At 40.0% G+C, this 20,968-nt stretch overlaps 1 protein-coding gene across 5 annotated transcripts in view; it reads right to left on the reverse strand.

Moving 5' to 3' along the window:
• Positions 1–20,968, reverse strand: part of FAM118B (family with sequence similarity 118 member B) — a 50,159-nt gene that overhangs the window by 10,484 nt on the left and 18,707 nt on the right. For 3 of the 5 annotated variants that reach the window (XM_036276658.1, XM_036276654.1, XM_036276657.1), the window contains exons 2-5: positions 20,645–20,699; positions 17,707–17,799; positions 12,816–13,068; positions 224–451 (exon numbers count right to left, since the gene is read on the reverse strand). In XM_036276658.1, coding sequence (XP_036132551.1) covers positions 224–451; positions 12,816–13,068; positions 17,707–17,792 — 567 coding nt within the window. In that variant the 5' untranslated portion in view covers positions 17,793–17,799; positions 20,645–20,699. The remainder of the gene's footprint in view (positions 1–223; positions 452–12,815; positions 13,069–17,706; positions 17,800–20,644; positions 20,700–20,968) is intronic. The other 2 variants (XM_036276656.1, XM_036276655.1) reach the window with 1 other exon arrangement.

Here is a 20,968-nt window from a genome sequence, read left to right on the forward strand (position 1 = left end):
CTATACTCTTGCTTTAAAATTGGGTGAAATTGTCAAAACTCACAGAACTGAGTACTTTTAGGATCTGTGCATTTTACTGTATATTGATTTTATCTCTAGGAAATAAACAAACAAACAAAACTCTCAGGAAGAAGTAGCTTCCTTTCCCCATAAATACCAGTACTGCACAGAAAACAGGTTTCCTCCACCAGCCTGAAGCAAACTCTCATGCTTTATTTTTTACCTTTTTTTCATCAGTAAGATCAAGGGACTCAAGCTGTTTTCCCTGGTCTGCTGCATACAGTTCCAGGAGATTGTCAAAATTTGTTGTCAGTACCAGGGCCCCATTTTCCATCAGGTGGAGAACTGACTGAAGTAGCTGTTTCCCAGAGTCTTCAATCTTTGACTCCAAGTCATCGAATACTTCATATAAACAGTCCTTAAAAAACGTGGATCGAACATTACTAGTACGCTGTAGAGGAATTTGAAAGAGAAAAATTAATGCTGGGTGTTTTGATAGGTCATTTCCTTAACAACAATAGCAATTTTTTTAAAGATACTTTGTACCTATAACAAGGGTAATATATTGTTTATCTCACATGGTTATAAGGAAAACAGGATGATACACGCCAAGTGCTTAGCACAATGCCTGGCAGGTAGCAAGGTGTCAGCACTATTACATCACATGCAAACAAGCTCAAGCTCTGTAAGCAGGCCCTTGATGGGGTGAAGAAAATGGGCGTGGCTAAGAGATGTTTGGTCCAGCCAGGCCTGAAGGAATTCTGGGGGAGAAAGCACAGCATCAACTACCCTCTAATCTGGCCTCATGTAAGAAGATAATACATGCTTTCATTGGCTACAAAGCAACTAAGAAAAGACACCTTTTATTAGTTGGTTTAGCATCTTTTTCTAACCCTGGGTGCTTTTCACAGATGTGTATGGATTTGGATGCCAACGCTATGGAAAAACTGCTTACCTTCTCCCTGCCTGTGTTTCCCTTACATAATTCAGCCATTTGTTTATAGGTTTATTAGGAAATATACTTAGTATGTATGTATGTATGTATGTAGGTGTGTATTTATTTATTATCCGCACCCGAGGACATTTTTCCATTTTTTTGTTCAGATAGAGTGGAAGGGAAAGAGAGGAAGAGAGAGAGAAACATCAATGTGAAAGACACACATCGAGTAGCTGCCACCAGCATGACCCAACCAGGGCCGGGGACAAACTGCAACTGAGGTACATGCCCTTAGCGGGAACCGAACCCGGGTCTCTTGGGACCATAGGCCAACGCTCTAACTGCTGAGCCAAACCAGCCAGGGCATACTTAGTATTTAATAAAGGCTATCAAAAATCCTCATTTTGCAATTGTTAAAAATACCAAATGTAAATCAGTTCTAAACAGACTCCCTATTTCTTAACACATGGTTTATTTAAATAACTGCTTTCCCAGATTTACTTAGAATATATGCAAATATCTCTGAGGACTAATGAGGAAATACAATACCAACCTCAGGTAGAAAGTTGGCTTTATAGCTTAAAAAACAAAGTTAGTATGCAACATGCTGTAGCATATCCTATTCTATTCCTGCAACAGTATTTCATTAGCTAACGTTGGAGCAGAATTAGTTCTTAAAGGCCCCAATATTTCCCATTCAAACTCCTGTTAGCTGCTAGGTAGTAGATAACAGCTGCTCCTGTTTTTCCTCAAATCGGTTCCCTTACCCTTCTGGTTTCCTTCGTACATCTTTCTAATAGCGCAATGCTCAGGTAAAGGTCTGTTTCCATGGAACCACGGATTCAGATTCACAAAACACACTTCAATTTGCCAAATTCTTGTCCTAAATTTTCAAAGTATTAGATTAAATTATCAATTATTTATGCCCACCAAATAAATGATCAATATTTTCACAGCAGAAAAATCAGGGCAGAGGTAAAACAGTACCTCTCCCTGATGGCGACATGCTCAGAGGTTTATCTGCTTGTGTCAGTTCTGGCCAGGCTACATTACTCCTAGACAGGCTCCTCACTGCGCCCTGTTGTCAGGGGGCGCAAAGGTTCTTCTCTAGTGCTAGATAGATGTGGTCCATAATTTATGCAACTAAGAATGTATTTTAACTTTTGTCCATTCTCATCACATAAGGGCATAAATAATTCCATCACATATGTAGCAGCCCACAGAGGACTTACAAAGAATGAACAATCTGCTCAGAAACAAACAGTGAAGAATTTATAACCTCAGTTATCGAATTTCACTACATACAAGAGTGAACTATTAACGAATGCCAGGCACTTTTCCAGATTTGTTATGGAAAATACAGTGCCCCTTTGATGTCTATCAAAATTATAATTATTTACCCTGTAGTCATAAAATTCCATTTCTGGGAATATATCCCACAGATATAACTGCAAATAAATGAAATGACATATACAAGGTTATCAGTGCTCTGCTATCTTTAACAGTAAAAAGACTGGTAACAAGCTCAGTATGTACATATAAGAGACTGGCATGGAAAGACCTCCAGAATATGCTGGTAAGACAAAGGAGGTGCAGAACAGTGTCTAGAATGCTCCTGTTGGCACAGGGGAGGAAGGTAGTGAGATAATAAATACAGTCCTCTTTGCCTCTTTTTCCTTTTTTTAAAATACGTTATTTTTATTTTTATTTTTATTTTTTTCTGGAGAGAGAGAGAGAGAAACATCGATCGGCCACCTTCTGCACACCCCCTACCAGGGATCAAGCCCGCAACCCGGGCATGTGCCCTGACCAGGAATCAAACCAGGACCTCTCAGTCCATGGGACGATGCTCAATCCACTAAGCCACACCAGCCAGGCTCTTTGCTTCTTTTTGCAAAAAAGAACTAAAAAAGCTAGTGTGAGTTCAGGGAAGAGGAGGCTGACAAAGACACAAGTGGGAGTGAGATGCTGGAATGTACATAAGCCTTTTTGAAGCACTTTCATTTCTGCAATGTATGTAAACAGTACCTATTCAGAAAGGCCAAATTCAATTTAAAATTAAGTAAAGAATATGGTTATTTTAAGAACTTCCTTGTGTTTTATAACTTCATTTCGTACTCTGATGCACACACACACACCATTATATAACACTATATTCAAACACCAGTTTTAATCATTATGCACACAGATAAAAATGCCTGGATATACAACCAGCTAGTTATGGGTGTGGAATATATTTTCTTGCTTCTAAGAAAAGAAGTACAAAAGGTTAAAGCCTGAAAATAAATGTCATGAGTGACTTATTTTAGCTAGCTATCTTTTAGCCCCATTTCTTTCTTTGTGGGGTCGGGGACAAACTGCAATGTGTCTTTCTCACACTGATTAGTTGCCTCCCACACAACCCCAACCAGGGCTGGGGATTGAACCTGCAACCCAGGTACATGCATTGACTGGGAATCGAACCCATGACCCTTCAGTCGGAAGGCTGATGCTCTAACCGCTGAGCCAAACTGGCCAGGGCTAGCCCTATTTCTTTCAGTTATTACTGTGTGCATATCAACACAAAGAAGAAAGAGGCTTTTGTAGCTGCGCTGATTTCCTCAGAGTTAAAAATGAACGTTTTTCTGTCTTGAGGCAGGTGACTCTACAATTAAATTTCCCATCAGTGGCCTCTCTGAATCAGGACAAAGGAATGCAAACAAAAGGAAGTCCCATGGTCAAAAGGAAATGCCGAACTCCCACATAACTTCCACAGACATTTTCTCATTCATTTCAAACTGTGAACGGAGTCCAATGAGACCTCGTTTCCTTCTACCCTGTAACTCTCATCTTTCTCACCCCAGACAGAATAGAACAAACACAATTCTGACTTTCCCAGAGGTTCCTAACATTTACAGTGCATTTACTATGTGCCAGACACTTTATATTCATTGTCTCACTCTTCAAAAAACCCCATGAGCTAAGTAGCATTACCCCAGTTTTATAGGTGTAAAGAGATTTTGAGAAGTGACTGGCACCAGGTCTTGGTGCATTTATTTATTTTGAAATATTTTTTTCTTTATTGATTTTATTTTTAAAATTTTTAAATTATTTTTTTAATCCTCACCCGAGGACATTTTTGCATTTATTTTCAGATAGAGTGGGAAGGAGATAGGGAGGAAGAGAGAGAGAGAAACATTGATGTGAGAGAGACACATCGAGTGGTTGCCACCCACATGACCCCAACTGGGGTCGGGGACAAACTGCAACCGAGGTATGTGCCCTTAGCAGGAACCGAACCTGGGACTCTGGCCTGCAGGCTGAGGTTCTAACCGCTGAGCCAAACCGGCCAGGGCTCTTTATTGATTTTAGAGAGAGAGAGAGAGAGAGAGAGAGACATTGATGAGAGAGAACATTGACTGGCCACCTCCTACATGCGCCCCCCACTGGGGAATGGGCCCACAACCTGGGCATGTGCCCTGACCGGGAATTGAACCGGCGACCTCTTTGTGCATGGGTCAACGCTCTACCACTGAGCCACACTGGCCAGGCCAACTGAATTTTTTTGAAGCAATTCCTAGGCATCATATCATTTTATTCAGATACTTCAGTAGCTTTCCTAAAAGATAAGGACTTCCCCTTTACATATAAAACATAACTGCAACGCCATCATCATACCTAAAAAAAAAAAAAGTAATACTATTAATTCCTTATGTGGACAAAAAAGGGGCCACACACTAAACCTGACAAGCTCAGGGCAGGCCTGCATGGCAGCCTTACAAACTCAGAGACGGAAAGTAAGCACATAAGATGGTCTGAACAGCCCTGGCTGGTTTGGCTCAGCGGTCCAGAAAGACCCAGGTTCGGTTCCCGCTAAGGGCATGTAACTCGGTTGCAGTTTGTCCTCGGCCCTGGTTGGGTTGTGCAGGTGGCAGCCACTCAATGTGCAGGTGGCAACCACTCACGCCCATGTTTCTCTCTCTCTCTCCCTCCCACTCTATCTGAACAAAAAAAGAAAAAAAAAATGTCCTCAGGGCAGGATAAAAAAAAAAAAAAAGATGGTCTGAACATAAAAAGTCCTAATTGAGAACAAGTCATGGCGGGTAGTCTAACCCTAGGCCTGTAGCTTCCTTGACAAAGGTCATTCTTTACCTGAAGTTAGCCTGTCTGCTGTCTTTTTACATCTAAGATAACAGACCTTTGGAAGGTCAGAGTAATTCCCCTTTACCAGACTCCTTAGGTACAACCTCCCAGCAGAGCATGAAACTTTATCTTGTTCCCTGTTCTCTGTGCTGTAAATGTTAATTATTAAGTACCCTGTACCTGCCAATGTAAAAGAAGTATGTGTTTCTCCATTTTACCTTGTATCCAATCCAAGATTCCCTGCTATGCTTTCTGGTGCTTCCTTAATGTATCACCAGTGGACTTCATGTACCTTCCTTACAGTTCCTCCTTTGATTCAATATATAAAAGCTCCCGCCAGTCTCCAGGGCATTTGACATTTGTTCCCCAGCATATGTGGTCAGGTTGGCTCAGATAAACTCATAACAATTTTCTACAGGTATAGCCATTTATTATGTCAACATTAGCATGAATCAAGGCAGAGAGCCCTGGCTGGTTTGCTAAGTGGTTAGAGTGCTGGCCCTCAGACTGAACAGTTTTGGGTTTGATTCCCGATCAAGGGCACTTACCTCAGTTGCAGGTTTGATCCCCAGTCCCTGTCAGGGTCTGGGTCATGGGGAAAGCAACCAATCGATGTGCCTCTCACATCAATGTCTCTCTCTTTCACTCCCTCCCTCCCTCCCTCCCACTCTATCTAAAAATCAATGGAAAAAATTATTCTTGGTTGAGGGTTAAAAAAAAAAAAAAAGACAAAGAACCAAGCTGTGCTAGTAATCATTGTAATTTTTTTAAAAAAATAATTTATTTATTTATTTTTTTGTCAGAGATATTTTACCTTTTTTACCCCACTGGCACCCCCCACCCCACCCCACCTCCACCCCGTCCCCGGCTTAGTTGTCCATGTCCATTGGTCATGCATACATGCATATAAGTTCTGTGGTTTATCTCTTCCCACCCCCTCTTCTGAGGGATGTCAGTCTGTGCCCTACTTCCACGTTTCTGGGTCTACTGTATTCCTCAGACTGTTATGTTCTTTATATTCCGTATATAAGTGAGATCATGTGGTATTTGTCTTTTTCTGCTTGGCTTCTTTCACTTAGGATAATACTTTCCAGGTCCCTTCATGTCGTCTCAAAGGATAAAAGATCTTTCTTTCTTACAGCTGCATAGTACTCCATTGTGTATATGTACCACAGCTTTTTTATCCATTCGTCTACTGATGGACACTTGGGCTGTTTCCAGATCTTAGCTATTGTAAATAGTGCTGCTATGAACATGGGGGTACATATATTCTTCCTGATTGGTGTTTCAGGCTTCTTAGGGTATATTCCTAGCAGTGGGATCACTGGGTCAAATGGAAGTTCAATTTTTAATTTTTTGAGGTAACACCATATTGTTTTCCATAGCGGCTGCACCAGTCTGCATTCCCACCAGCAGTGTATTAGTAATTTTTTTTTTCTTTAATCCTCACCCACGGACATTTTTTCATTTTTTTGTTCAGATAGAGTGGGAGGGAGAAAGAAGAAGAGAGAGAGAGAAAAACATCAACGTGAAAGGGACACATCGAGTGGCTGCCACCCGCACAACCAACCAGGGCCAGGGACAAACTGCAACCGAGGTACATGCCCTTAGCGGGAACCGAACCCGGGTCTCTCTGGACCGCAGGCCGACGCTCTAACCGCTGAGCCAAACTGGCCAGGGCCATTGTATTTTTCATTATCAAAGACTTTCAGTAAGAAAAAAATGCCAGCTTCACTTACGGATGTCCTCAATAAAGCAGTAAAAATTAATTGTACCAGTGATACCTCGGTTCTCGAATGCCTCGGTTTTCGACCAAATCGGTACTCGACCAGGAGATTCGAGAAATTTTGTCTCGGAATCCGAACAAATATTTGGAACTCGAACTTCCGAGATGAGCCAAGTTGAGCCGAATGGCGTTCATTCGGCCCAGCGCGCCTTGCTTGCGTCATCAGTGTGAGTGCAGAGAGAGAGTCACGCTTTGTGGAGTCACGCTTTCCTATTGGGTTTCATTGCTTCGGTTCTCGAACAATTCGGTTCTCGACCGTCCTCCTGGAACGAATTATGTTCGAGAACCGAGGTATCACTGTATTAAATCCTGACTGTTGAATACTTATCCTTTTAATATTTTGCGCGAAGAAACGGAATACGCACAAAGCACTCTGTGTACCGGAGTATGATGGCTATATCCAGGCAAAACACTGTGACTATTTGAAGCAACAACTGAACTAGCCACCTTTTTTCATCAAACATCATTTTTACTTGAATGACTGACAAACCAGGGTTGTTCAGATTTGGGTATTCTCAGGTATTTTTCTCGAAAACGAACAAAGCAAGGCTGTCATTTCAAGGAAAACAACTATCGACTGCTGCCACAGTTGCCAATGATGAAATCTGAGCTTTCAAGCAAAAAATCAGCATTTTAGAAAACTGTTATCTGCTACCATGAACTTAACAGCTTCCAAATACTGTTGTGATGAGACTGGTGGTGATATTAATGAATGTATTATTTTATTGTGAAGTGAAATTCATCAATATCTGAAGATATATATAGCTCAGTGAACCAGTATTTTCCAAATGACCAATGTATGATGTTACAAAATCAGGCACAGGTAAAAGATGCATTCTACGTGCAAGGCAGATAAATGGATTTATTAATGCAACAGAATGGCAAAAGTTCAAATTCATATTATCATTAATATTAGGATATGATTTGAGTTCAGATTCCATATTGCTATTAATCGTTAGGAAGCCACCACTTACTGAGTGTTTGGTGTGGTATCAACATAGAATATCTATACTTCTCTCTTTTCCAACTACATATCTGTGACACCTGACTTTTTTCATATACTTAAACCAAACCAACACACACATAACAGACTGACCATACAAAGCAGGTATGAGAATCCAGCTATTTTCTATTAAGTCAGGCAGTAAAGAAATTTACAAAAATGTGAAACAATACTGCTCACAATTTTTTTGTTGTTGTTTTAAAAATAGAATTCTTTTTGCCCTAGATGGTTTGGCTCAGCAGTTAGAGTGTTGGCCCGCAGAACAAAGAGTCTCAGGTTCGATTCAGGTCAAGGACACGTACCTCAATTGTGGTGCATCCCAGGCCCTTGTTGGGGCTGTGCGAGAGGTTGCCAGTAGATGTGTCCCACTCGTGTCGATGTTTCTCTCTCTCTCCCTCACTCTATCTGAAGATAAATGGAAGAATATCTTTGGGTGAGGATTGAAAAAAAAGATTTTTCATAAACATTCATGTTAACATATAACTGGTTTACTATTGTTTTAAACAAATTACTATTTAAAATTTTTGTTTTAATTTTTAATTTTGGAGTCTTGACAAAAGGTTTAACGACTGCTACTCTATTAGAACTGACACTATTCTATAACTTTTTTTTAAAAATCCTCTCCTGAGGATATTTTTCCATTGATTTTTAGACAGAGGGGAAGGAAGGAGGAAGGGAGAGAAAGAGAAACATCAACGTGAGACAGACACATAGATCATTTGCCTCCTGCACCACCCCAAACGGGGTCGGGGATCAAACCTGCAATCCAGGTACGTGCCTGACTGGGAATTGAACCCGACCCTTCCGTCTGAGGGCTGATGCTCCAACAGCTGAGGAAAAACGGCCAGGACCTTCTACAACTCTACTTTAAGATCAATAATAAATCATTATCCACAGATAATTAGTGACTCCAGTTTGATATAACTGGTTGGTATATATTTATCGACATTGACTTTAAATCTTCTCATTGCTAACCCCAAACTAGCAAAATCATGTTTTCTATTTTCAGGAGCTCATTTGAATGGACTACTGAGGACTACATCCAAGATAACAGGGAGTCATAGCAACACTGCAGGGTCCTAGTTTGAAACAGGACTTCCTCATCCACACTAGTCTTCCTGGACTAATACAGGACTCTTATTCCCAAAGAGCTCTTTCTTTTCTATGCTTTCCAGAAAAATAACATTTTCATTAATAGGTTGACACACCTCTTTAATACTTAAATCCCTTACATTTTTGTCTATACACTCTTGAATTACATTTTATATGACAGTAATCTTGTATATTTTTGGACAGTTAAAAGTTACGTTTTCTTTTCTCTGCTCTCACGTGTCCTTTACCAGACATTAATATAGCCACTCTCACTTTCTATTGATTAGTATTTAAATCACATACCTTTTTCATCCTATGAACTTTGTTTTTGACAGCTCTACTGAGATATGTACCACAGCTTTTTTATCCACTCATCTATTGATGGACACCTGGGCTGTTTCCAGATCTTAGCAATTGTAAATAGTGCTGCTATGAACATGGGAGTACATATATTCTTTCTGACTGGTGTTTCAGGCTTCTTAGAATATATTCCTAGAAGTGGGATCACTGGATCAAATGGCAGTTCAATTTTTAATTTTTTGAGGAAACACCGTATTGTTTTCCATAGTGGCTGCACCAGTCTGCATTCCACTAGCAGTGTATGTTCTGGACACTTTCTGTGAATGGAATCATCCTTTATGACTAGCCTTCACTTAACATAATGTTTTAAAATACACATTATTTTTTATTCTCACCCGAAGACATTTTTCCATTTTTTATTCAGACAGAGTGGGAGGGAGAGAGAGGAAGAGAGAGAGAGAGAGAGAGAGAGAGAGAGAGAGAGAGAGGGAAACATCGACGTGAAAGGGACACATCAAGTGGCTGCCACCCGCACGACCCAACCAGGGCTGGGGACAAACTGCAACCAAGGTATGTGCCCTTAAGCAGGAACCGAACCTGGGTCTCTCTGGACTGCAGGCCGACACTCTAACCGCTGAGCATCAACCCATGCTCATCAGTTCGATTCCTGGTCTTAAAAATCAGGATTTACTTAAGAAATATTTGGAAATAATAGAGTAGCCAAAGCATGTTCTAAATCTTAAGTGCACCTTTAAAATACATACATATATATATATATATATAATTCTTCTTAAAAGGTTAATTATCAGTGTTTATAAACCCCCTCCTCCCCCAGCCCCAATGCCTAAAGGAAAGAGATGTCATTAAGAGCTTAAAAGACACGTGTTTAAAAGTAATTTCTGGTTCATGACTCCTCCAGTGGAGGGCATACAGGAGGCGGCCAATCGATGTTCTCTCATTGATGTTTCTCTCTTTCTCTCCCTCTCCCTTCTTCTCTCTCTAAAGTCAATAAAGAAAAAAAATTAAAAAATATATTTTAAATTGATATTTTAGTTTTATTTATTATTATTTATTTTATCCTCACCCGAGGACATTTTTGCATTTATCTTCTGATAGAGCGGGAGGGAAGGAGGGAGGAAGAGAGAGAGAAATGTCAACGTGAGAGAGACATATCGGCCCCAGCTGGGGACAAACTGTAACCGAGGTACGTGCCCTTGGCGGGAACCGAACCCGGACTCTCTGGTCCACTCAGTGGTTCTAACCACTGAGCAAAACTGGCCAGGGCTTTAATGGATATTTTAGAGAGAGAGGAAGGAAGAGACTCTTTGGTCCACGGGCCAATGCTCTAACTGCTGAGCAAAACTGACCAGGGCATAGATAAATATTTAAAACATTATGCCCAGTTGGTATGGCTCAATGGATTGAGCATCATCCCATGGACTGAGGGGTCCCGGTCCAATTCCAGTCATGACACATACCTGAGTTGTGGGCTCGATCCCCAGTAGGGGGCGTGCAGGAGGCAGCTGACTGATGTTTCTCTCTCACATAGATGTTTGTTTCTGTTTCTCTCCCCCTCTCCCATCCCTCCCACTCTGTCTGAAAATAAATGGAAAAAATATCCTCAGGTGAAGATTAAAAAAGTTCGTTCATGTTGCAGCATCTATCAGTACTTAATTCCTTTCTATTGTCAAATAATATTCTACTGTATGAATGTGCCACCTCTTGTTTATCCACTTTATAGGTGACGGGCATTTGGGTTATTTCTACCGTTGGGCTATTAGTAATGCTATAAACATTCACTTATAAGTTTATGTATGAACATATGTTTTCATTTCTTTTTGATATATATCGAGAAGTGGAACTGTTGGGTCCTATGGCAACGCTGTATTTGTTTGAGGATCTGCCAGACTGTTTTCCACACTGTGCACCATTTCACATTCCCAGCAGCGTATGAAGGTTCCGATTTCTCCAAATCCTTGTCAATATTTATTAACTTACTTTTTGATTCTAGCCATCCTAGGGGTATCTCATGTGGTTGCAATGCACATTTTTCTAATGACTAATGATATCAAGCATCTTTGCATGTCCTCACGGACCATCTGTATATCTTCCTTGGAGAAACGTCTATTCAAATCCTTTGCCATTTTTAGACTGAGTTACTGGCCTTTTAACTGTTAAGTTGTAGAAGTTCTTTATACATTCTAAAGACTGCACCCTTATCAGAGATATAAATTGCTAGTATTTTCTCCCATTCTGGGACTGTCTTTTCACTTTTTTGACAGTGTCCTCTGAGACTAACAGTTTTGAACTTGGGTGAAGTGCACCCTTTGTTGCTTGTGTTTTTGGTGTCATGTTTAAAGGACCACTGACCGATCCAAGTCATCAGTCTTTAAACCTGTTTTATACAAGTTTTATCTCTTATAGTTGTCTTTAATCCCTTATTCAATTTTGAGTTAATGTCTGTATATGGCATAAAGTGAAGGTTCCATGAGCTCTTTAAATCCTGTTAATTCTTTATATTGTTCTAGATTAGCAACAATTTATCCCCATTAAGAACAAGGAACTGAAAAGAAGTGAAAAAAGGCCCTAAGTTCCTGAGGAGTCATGAACCAGAAATTACTTTTAAACACGTGTCTTTTAAGCTCTTAATGACATCTCTTTCCTTTAGGCATTGGGGCTGGGGGAGGAGGGGGTTTATAAACACTGATAATTAACCTTTTAAGAAGAATTATATATATATGTGTGTATTTTAAAGGTGCACTTAAGATTTAGAACATGCTTTGGCTACTCTATTATTTCCAAATATTTCTTAAGCAAATCCTGATTTTTAAGACAAAACAAGACAAGGAGGCTCTACAGCCATTAGGAGATTGGTAGCTAACTCAGTTTGATAAAGTAAAACAAAAATCCTTATAAGTATTGAGAGATTTTTTTTTTTTTTAATCCTCACCCGAGGACATTTTTCCATTTTTTGTTCAGATACAGTTGGAGGGAGAGAGAGAGAGAGAAACATTGACATAAAAGGGACACATTGAGTGGCTGCCTCCTGCACAACCCAACCAGGCCAAGGGACCAACTGCAACTGAGGTACATGCCCTCAGCGGGAACTGAACCCGGGTCTCTCTGGATCGCAGGCGGACGCTGTAACCGCTGAGCCAAACCAGCCAGAGCTTGAGAGATTGTTTTTAAAAGAATATTAAAAACTTGTGTGCTTCACACATAAAAATATAAGAATTATCTCTAATCTTTCTGAGATTTCCTAAAAGGCATGGGTGGATGCCAGCAAACACAGCTTTTTTAGTAGTGAATGCAGAAAAAGTAAATTCAAGATCAGCAGCAATGGACCAGTGGTCTCATTTCTGTACACATAAGGCCTCAACGTCATCATTTCTCTCTCTCTCATACACACACACTGAAAGAGGGTCAAGAGATAACTACCCTGAATAAGGTCCATAAACAGACATTTTGCAGCAGAGGCAAATGCTATGCAAATCTACAAGCTAGAAATGACTATCCTGATCACATCCAGCATGCACGGGATGGTTTTAAGAAATTTCAAATGGCCGGGTACTCACAGGGGAGAGTTTCTGAATAAGGTCATGGGCAACATGAACAAGATTCTTGTCTTCGTGGAGACATTTCTGAAATTTTTTGCTCTCCTCATCTTCTAGAAGATCAAAATCATTGGCAGCGTCCAGTAAGGCCTGAATTAACCCCTTCCAGGACTTCAGGGCGGGAACCTGAGGAGCAACCGCAGCACTAATGCCTGTTCCAATCACCAGCACGAGTTCCCGAGGCTTCTTACTTTTTAAGCTTGGAAGCAGTTTCCTAAAAAAGTTCAACAAAGGAAAGGATGGGGAACATCCGATAGATATGGGGCACATGGAAAGAATGTCTGAAACCATGGTTTTCAGCTCTGACTTGCATAGCTGCAGAGATGGCAAGTGCCGGTTTCTGACACCTCTCCAAAACAAGCTTATGCGAAAAGACTAGAACAGTGTGCCAGTGCTTGCTGGAAAACAAAGTCGTAAGCCTGATTCAGGAATCCTAAAAAGTAACCTTAAAATCAGTTTTTTCTTTCATAGTCCTCTCAATCTAAGAAAAGCCACTAATACTGGGAAAAGTTCTGATTATACTACAGCTCAGGTGAGTTCTGCTAAATTATATTTTAAAATGTTTTTTTTTTTTTTTTTTTTTTTTTTTTAGAGAGAGAGGAAGGGAGAGAGAAATATCGAAGTGAGAAAGAAACATCGATCGGCTGCCTCCTGCATGCCCTGCACTGGGGATGGAGCCTGCAACCAGGGCACGTGCCCTGACCGGGAATCAAACTGGGCCCTCTCAGTCCACAAGACGACACTCAATCCACTGAGCTACACCAGCCAGGCATATTTAAAAATCAACAGTAAATTTCAAACATGTTTGATTTAGATTCCTGAGGGAACAGAACCCCATACAAATTAAACTCTATTGTTGAGAAACAAAACAGGAGATGAAAGGTGGCCAATAAAAAAATCGAAGCCCAAATTTTGTGAACATTATTAAGATAAAACTGAGCATGACTAAAACAGAGCAGGACATAGATAAACATGGGAACAAGTCTGCCTTCAGCTTGTTGTAGATATCCTCAGGCCAAAAAGAAAAAGTGTCCCACAGGATTCTGAAAGCACAGGAGGAGGAGCCTCAAGAAACCAAATAAGTGAAGAACTAACTATTCAGTGGATATGACAAAAAATGACAAGCACCCCTTTCTTACCAGGACGAACACAGAGTTCTGTCCCGAAGTTTCTATGCAAGACAGGGTGGGCACGAGTTTGTGTGTGTTGTTCCCCACCCACCCCCTTTCATTCTGGAGGCTCTAATAAAATCTGTTTGAAATATATTTTTTCACTTTAATTCATACTGATGGTATGTTTTTTCCTAAGAAATTGTCTTTCTCAACCTTTTGTCCAAATAAAATAAAGAGGAACAGGATCAGCATTTGGGCATAATCCAAGAAAGAACAGTACTTTAAGCTTTGGGAAACCTAGTTTTGGGAAAACAACTTCCAGAATCACCTTCCCTATCTCCAGCTCCTGCACTCAGTCCTTCAACAAATATAAAAAGTTTACAGCCCAGTCAGTGTGGCTCTGGATTGAAAGCCAGCCTATGGACTGAGAGGTCCTGGTCCAATTCTGAGTCAGGGCACATGTCCAGGTTGCAGGCTCGATCTCCAGTAGGGGGCGTGCAGGAGGCAGCAAATTGATGTTTCTGTCTCACACAGATGTTTCTCTCTCTCCCTTCTCTAAAAAAAAAAAATGAATAAAAACATATAAAAAAAAAAACTTTTTAAAGTACCAGCCACTACAATAGGCACTAGTGATGTGTTTATGAACAAAATGGAATTCCTAACCTCAAAAATATACTCTACTGAAAAAGTTGGTAATAGATATTAGAAGTAAATGATGAAAAATGATTTTCAATTCAAGGGAATCAACACAGTGGAGCATACACAAATATAAACCTAAGAAATTTCCGGAGGACTGGGGACTGGGGAGAAAAAGAATTTCTACTCTCACTTGATTGTGCTGTACTGCTTGAATTTCTTTTTACTCCATACATTATAGATTCGAGGTATATGTTTTTCTAATTTAACACTTCCAGTTAGAAAGAAAAAATTTAACAGTTGTTTTTCAATTTTTGGTTCTTCCTAAAACCAGTAAGTAATAGTAATTTTTTTGGTTAATCCTTACCCGAGGATATTTTTCCATTGCTTTTTAGAAAGAGTGGAAGGGAGGAAGGGAGAGAGGGAGAGAGAGAAACATGGATATGAAAGAGACACACTGATTGGTTGCCTCCCACATGACCTCAACCAGGGCCAGGGATCGAACCTGCAACCCAGGTATGTACCCTTTACCAAGAATTAAACCCGTGACCCTTCCATCTGCGGGATGATGCTCTAACCACTGAGTTAAGTAATTTTTTGTATAAGACATACATTCACAAAAAGTAGGGAAAGCTGACAGCAGACAGAAGAGACCCACAGGTTTAGAAGTTGTAAGGTAAGGGCTGAGTTCCTCTGCAGGACCTTGGGAGTGCTCAGGTCTATCTGAAGGTGGAGGGCTGGTAGGGCCAAAACAGGCAAATTTGTTGCAAGGCTGTACCAAGCAGTCTGAATTCTGGAGGCTTGCCTTCTAGAAAGGTTGAACCAGAGGATTCTGAATTTGAGAACACTGCACAGTGTGGGGAGGAGGATTAAACAAAGATCTGTATAGGAAATATAAGACTCTCCCCTCCCTCTTCTCCCAGAAGACTCCCACACACCGGCAGTGAACCTTATACCTACACCCCATTCCCCATTCAGTCAGGAGAGGGGGATTCCTTTCCAGGGAAACCAGCCAGCACATGAGAAACGACCTCCGACTGCTGCTGGATGGGAGCTCCTCAACTGTACTGCCTGCACCATACTTGATACCCAGAGTGAAGCCCATCAGCGACCAAGCCCCTTATGCACACACAGAACTTCCAAAGGGCTTCTTAGGGTTTTCTCTTAAATATAAGCAGACACATAAGGGTCACCTTATATTTGGGCAAAGCCCCCAACATGAGCATTTCACCAAAACATAACTAGCAAACAGAATGGAACTTGGAGGAAACAAGAGATAATAAAAGAAGAAGAAAAACTGAAAAGAAAATAATGACATCTTCATAGAGATTTTTAAAAAATGGCATCTATGAAACATGAACAGAATGCCATAAAAAGGGATGGGCAAACAAAAAAAGACTTCTTGGAAATTACAAACATAGCAGAAATAAAAATCATATGGTTGCAAGATAAAATTGAAAAAAGATCTGAGAGTTATAAAAATATAACCAGAACACCAAGGGTTCTACAAAGACACAATAAAGAAACATTATAAAGAAAGTATCAAATAAGTAACAAAAAAATTTCCCCAAAGTGAAATCACTGATGGCAAGCTTGAAAGATCACCCAATATCTAGATTCACATGAAGACACATCACTGTTGCCCTGGCAGGGTGGCTTAGTTGGTTGGAGTGTCGTCCCACACACCAAAAAAGGTTGCAGATTCAATTCCCGGTCAGGGCACATACCTAGGTTCTGGGTTTGGTGGGGCATGTACAGGAGGCAACCGACTTATGTTTCTATCTCACATAGATGTTTCTCTCTCTCTCTCTCTCTCTCTCTCTCTCTCTCTTTCTCTCTCTCTCTCTCGTGCGCACGCGCGCGCTAAAGATCAATGGAAACAAAACATATTCTCAGGTGAAGATTAAAAAATAAAAAAAGATACATCACTGTGAAATGTCAGGTTACTGAGAATAAAATAACCATCCATACAAGCTTCTAATGAGAAAAAGTAAGAGTTCATGTAATACAAATGACTAGAAATCAGAACAGAGTGGCTATTTTGGCAGGAACACTTAGGTGTTAGCAAAGAATGAGTAATCATAACTCTAAGGAAAACAATTTCCTACCTAACATTCTACATTTGGCCAAATCATCAAATAAATGTAAGTGTATATTACGACATTTTCAAACGTCTCCAAAAACTTTCCCCCTGTGCATCCTTAGTGAGGAAGCTAATGAGGGCATTCTTCAGCAAAAGGAAGGAGCGAGCCAAAGAAAAAGACAGGAGATCCAGGAAACAGGATCCAATATAGGAGGTGCAAAAGGAATTCTCGGGGTGATGGAAAGGAAAATGGCAAAATCAGCAATGGAGCAGCATGGAGATCATCTGTCCAGAGTGGAGTACAGTCCAGAGGAAGAATCCACAAAACAAATATAGCTAGTGCATTACTGATGTGTCAGTATGTCCAGGAGATTGAATCTCCTGTCACAGTGTTTGACGATAAATTGATAGGTACACACAAAGTGAACAAAAAAAAGGAGAGAGAGAGAATCTTTAATAACTTTGAAGGATAAATGGACAAGAAATGTAATCATAACACATTAGTAGGCTCAACTATGAATACTATTTATAATCAGATAATGTAAATATTAAAAAGTGATTTAACCCAAAAAACATGATATAAAACATACTGGGTGGTGGTGGGCAGTGTGCACAGTGTGTGGGTGGGGAGGGGGTGTGTGTGAATGTGGGAGAAAATCCATGGAGCAAACCTAACTCTCATTTTCCATAATTGGAAAGAGATAAAACCAGAACACTAAAATATAGCAGTACACAGAGTATATGGAAGTAAATGTTAGAGAAACATAAAAAGTTGAAAGTGATTGTCTCCAAGGGGGAAGGAGCAAGCCATTATGAGTACTGAAGTACTGATTTGCAAAATTATGTACATTTATGACCCTGATAAAAAAATAAAAGTTAGATCCAAAATAAAAATTTAATTTTACATAAATGTCAATATTAATTAGTGAAAAAACTGGGATACAGAGCAAGTTCATTACTTTTTGTTAACTACCATTACTGGTAATGTGCTATACTCCTCAGATTCCCTTCCCCTGTTTACCTGGGCTTTTTGGTGGGGGGTGCGCCATCACTGAGGAATCCAAAAATGTTGTCTGTATCAGAGGCCTGGCTCCCTGTAGAAGCCATCGAGTTTCTAAAATATATTAAACACCATGGACCACAATTAGATCTATAAAGTGTACCATTCAAAACAGCACATACATTAAACAGTTTTAATAAATTATACACCCTAAAGGTGTTCTAAAGGTAATCCCCTGCTAAGCAGAAATTCATTAATCAATGAGTGACCCAAACTTAAAGAATTAATCTAAAAGAAAGTAATCTTGAAATTATGACTTTGGTACTCCATGCTGCCATCTTGCTTCTTTTTCTGCTTCTTTATCCCCCTACTCCCCCCACCCCAAACCCAAGACCAATGTCAACTCATGTCAATTATTGGCCATCATTTTGTGGAATCGAAGAAACACCTTTTATTTTCCCATGAAACAGACTTGAAGAAGACTGGGAATAAAACAACCCATAGATAAGTGTGCTAATAGCTCCCAATTATCCATTTCCTAACAGTTATTTAAAAAAAAATCGCTGGGTCAAGAACAGAGCAATCAATACTCATTTGCCTACTGTTAGACATTACTTACTGCTGGACAATTGTGACCTCACAGGCAGTGAGACATGTCTCTCTAGCTAAACACAGTGATAAATGGGAAAGGTACTATCAAGCAAAAATATGTGACAAATGACCAATTATGTTCAGGTGATGAGATAAGTAGCCACAGCAAAAAATTATTGCAGATTACAATGAGAATGATAAAAAGAAGTTTTAATTGGTAATAGTTTTAGTAAACTTGTTAAATCTAAGGACCATTAATTCTAAAATAGCAATATTTTAAATAGTATGTATGTACCTACAAATACACAATAAGAAAGACAATGTGTATTTACCAGAGTTTTGGGTGTCTTATTATCTTTCATTGTCAATATTTAGAATGGAATTACTTGTAATTATTTTAAGTTTACTGTTTCATTAGAAAGCTTTTTTATTAAAATATCTTTTTAAGTTTGCTGAGTTAATTTTCCTGATAATAGAAGGCTCAGTTCTTCACCCCATATTCCATCACATAATGGAATTCTTCTTTGATATAACTCATTTGGAAAAGAGAAATTACAAAATCACAGAAGTGAGGTAGGAAGAAGACTGTCCTTTCGGTCAAATCTTTGATTCTGTTGGTGAGAAAGGTAGGGTTCAGAGAAGACAGTTTGAGTGACTTAACTCAGTAAGTCTTGCCTTAATCATCATCTGGGATGTTTGTTAAAAGTATGTACATAATAGTTTGTTAATTTAATTTAACTTTTTAATTGTTTTTATTGATTTTTTTTTAGAGAGATAGGAAAGGAAAGGAATACAGAGAAACATCAATGAAAGAAAAGCATCAACATCAATCAGCTGCCTCCTGCACACCCCCTACTGGGGATAGAGCCCGCAACCCGGGCATCTGCCCTGACCAGAATAGAACTGGAGACCTTTTTTTTTTTTTAATCCTCACCCGAGGACATTCTTATATTTATTTTCAGATAGAGCAGGAGGGAGAGATGGAGGGAGAAAGAGAGAGAGAGAAAAACATCGACGTGAGAGAGACACAGTGAGTGGTTGCCACCCACATGACCCCAACCGGGGCTGGGGACAAACTGCAACCCAGGTACATGCCCTTAGCGAAAACCGAACCTGGGCCTCTCTGGTCCACAGGCCGACGCTCTAATGGCTGAGTCAAACCAGCCAGGGTGAACTGGCAACCTCCTGATACGTGGGTCGATGCTCAACCACTGAGCTACTCCTTGCCAAGCTAATTTTGAAGACTGTATGTTTCTGGGCTCCAATCCCAAATTCCTAAACCAGAATCTTCAGGGGATTTTTTTTAAAAAAGATTTTTAGAGAGAGGGAGGGAGGGAGGGAGGGAGAAACATCAATGTGAGAGAGAAACACTAATCTGCTGCTTCCTGCACATTTCCTACCAGGGATTGAACCAGCAACCCGGGCGTGTGCCCTTACCGGGAATGGAACTGGCAACCTTTTGGTGCATGGAACAACGCCCAACCAACTGAGCCACACCAGCCAGGGCCTTCAAGAGATTCTTATAATGAAGCTAACAGGAAACACCTAAGTGAAATCAAACAAATGTTCTACAATCCAACTCTTTTGCTAAATGTAGGGCACACACTAGGCACCCTACACTTACGTCATCTTCCCTCCCTTTAGGTATACACATCATTTGTTACAGTCTAACAGCCTCCCACTTTGCTAACATCAATACTCAGTAGCTGACCACCATTAGAATATTTCCATGAAGTTTTCACTTATGTGAAGTCATTTCCCACTCTACAGTCTATGTTCTAGATCAGAGAAGTAGTGGTGGAAAAGTGGTGATTTCTACCACACACAGGACAACCCATCCGTTTGGAGAGATTTTTCAAGAGCACACAGAGAGCTTATGCCCTTTCCTTAAATATCGTTCTGTAAACCCACTTGTGAACAAATTACACCATGGCAAAAAGATTGTATACTGAAAAAGATGAAAATATAGAGGAAAGTAATTTAATGTTTATTAAATTTTGAAGACAGACATCTTCAAAATTAAAATGCTCAAATAAACCAGTCTTATTTACAAATTCTTATATAGTACTTACCACATGCCATGCACTATTTAGAAATATTGCCTCATGTAATCTCCATATGAAGTACTATTATTACCCTATTTCAGAGATGACAAAACTGAGGCAAAGACAGGCTGGGGATCAGAATTCAAATCAGGATGGTCTGCCTCCCAGGTCCATGCTCTCAACCACACTATTATCACCTAAAAGCATTTTTCAAGTATTAGCCTCTGAGCCTGTGTTTAATTTGCAGTCCAAAACTATCCAAAAAGGAAGTTCCTACATTCTGGACAGCAGATTTGTTTGAAATAATTCTGTGTAATGCTTACCAGCTGCTACATGGCCAGGCACTCGGCTGATTTGATCACGGCGGTCACCTAAATTCTGAAGCAGAAACAACACCTTTTTCTGGTGACAAGTACTATTTGCTACTACCTTCTAGCACCACTAACCTTCTAGAACCCTAGATCAGTCCTGCCATTCTCTCCTAGAAAATATGCAAGGTCATTTTTGCTGGATTCTATTTCTGACGGATAGTCAATTCTTGGTGTCTATACCTGAATGCTAAGTTATTTATTATTTCTTTAGAGAGTCAACTGCTCTGAAGGTCCACTTCACCTACATAATTAAAAGGAATTAATTATGGCTAACAG

The sequence above is a fragment of the Molossus molossus genome, unplaced genomic scaffold (assembly GCF_014108415.1).
Source record: "Molossus molossus isolate mMolMol1 unplaced genomic scaffold, mMolMol1.p scaffold_m16_p_22, whole genome shotgun sequence".
Classification (NCBI taxonomy): Eukaryota; Metazoa; Chordata; class Mammalia; order Chiroptera; family Molossidae; genus Molossus; species Molossus molossus.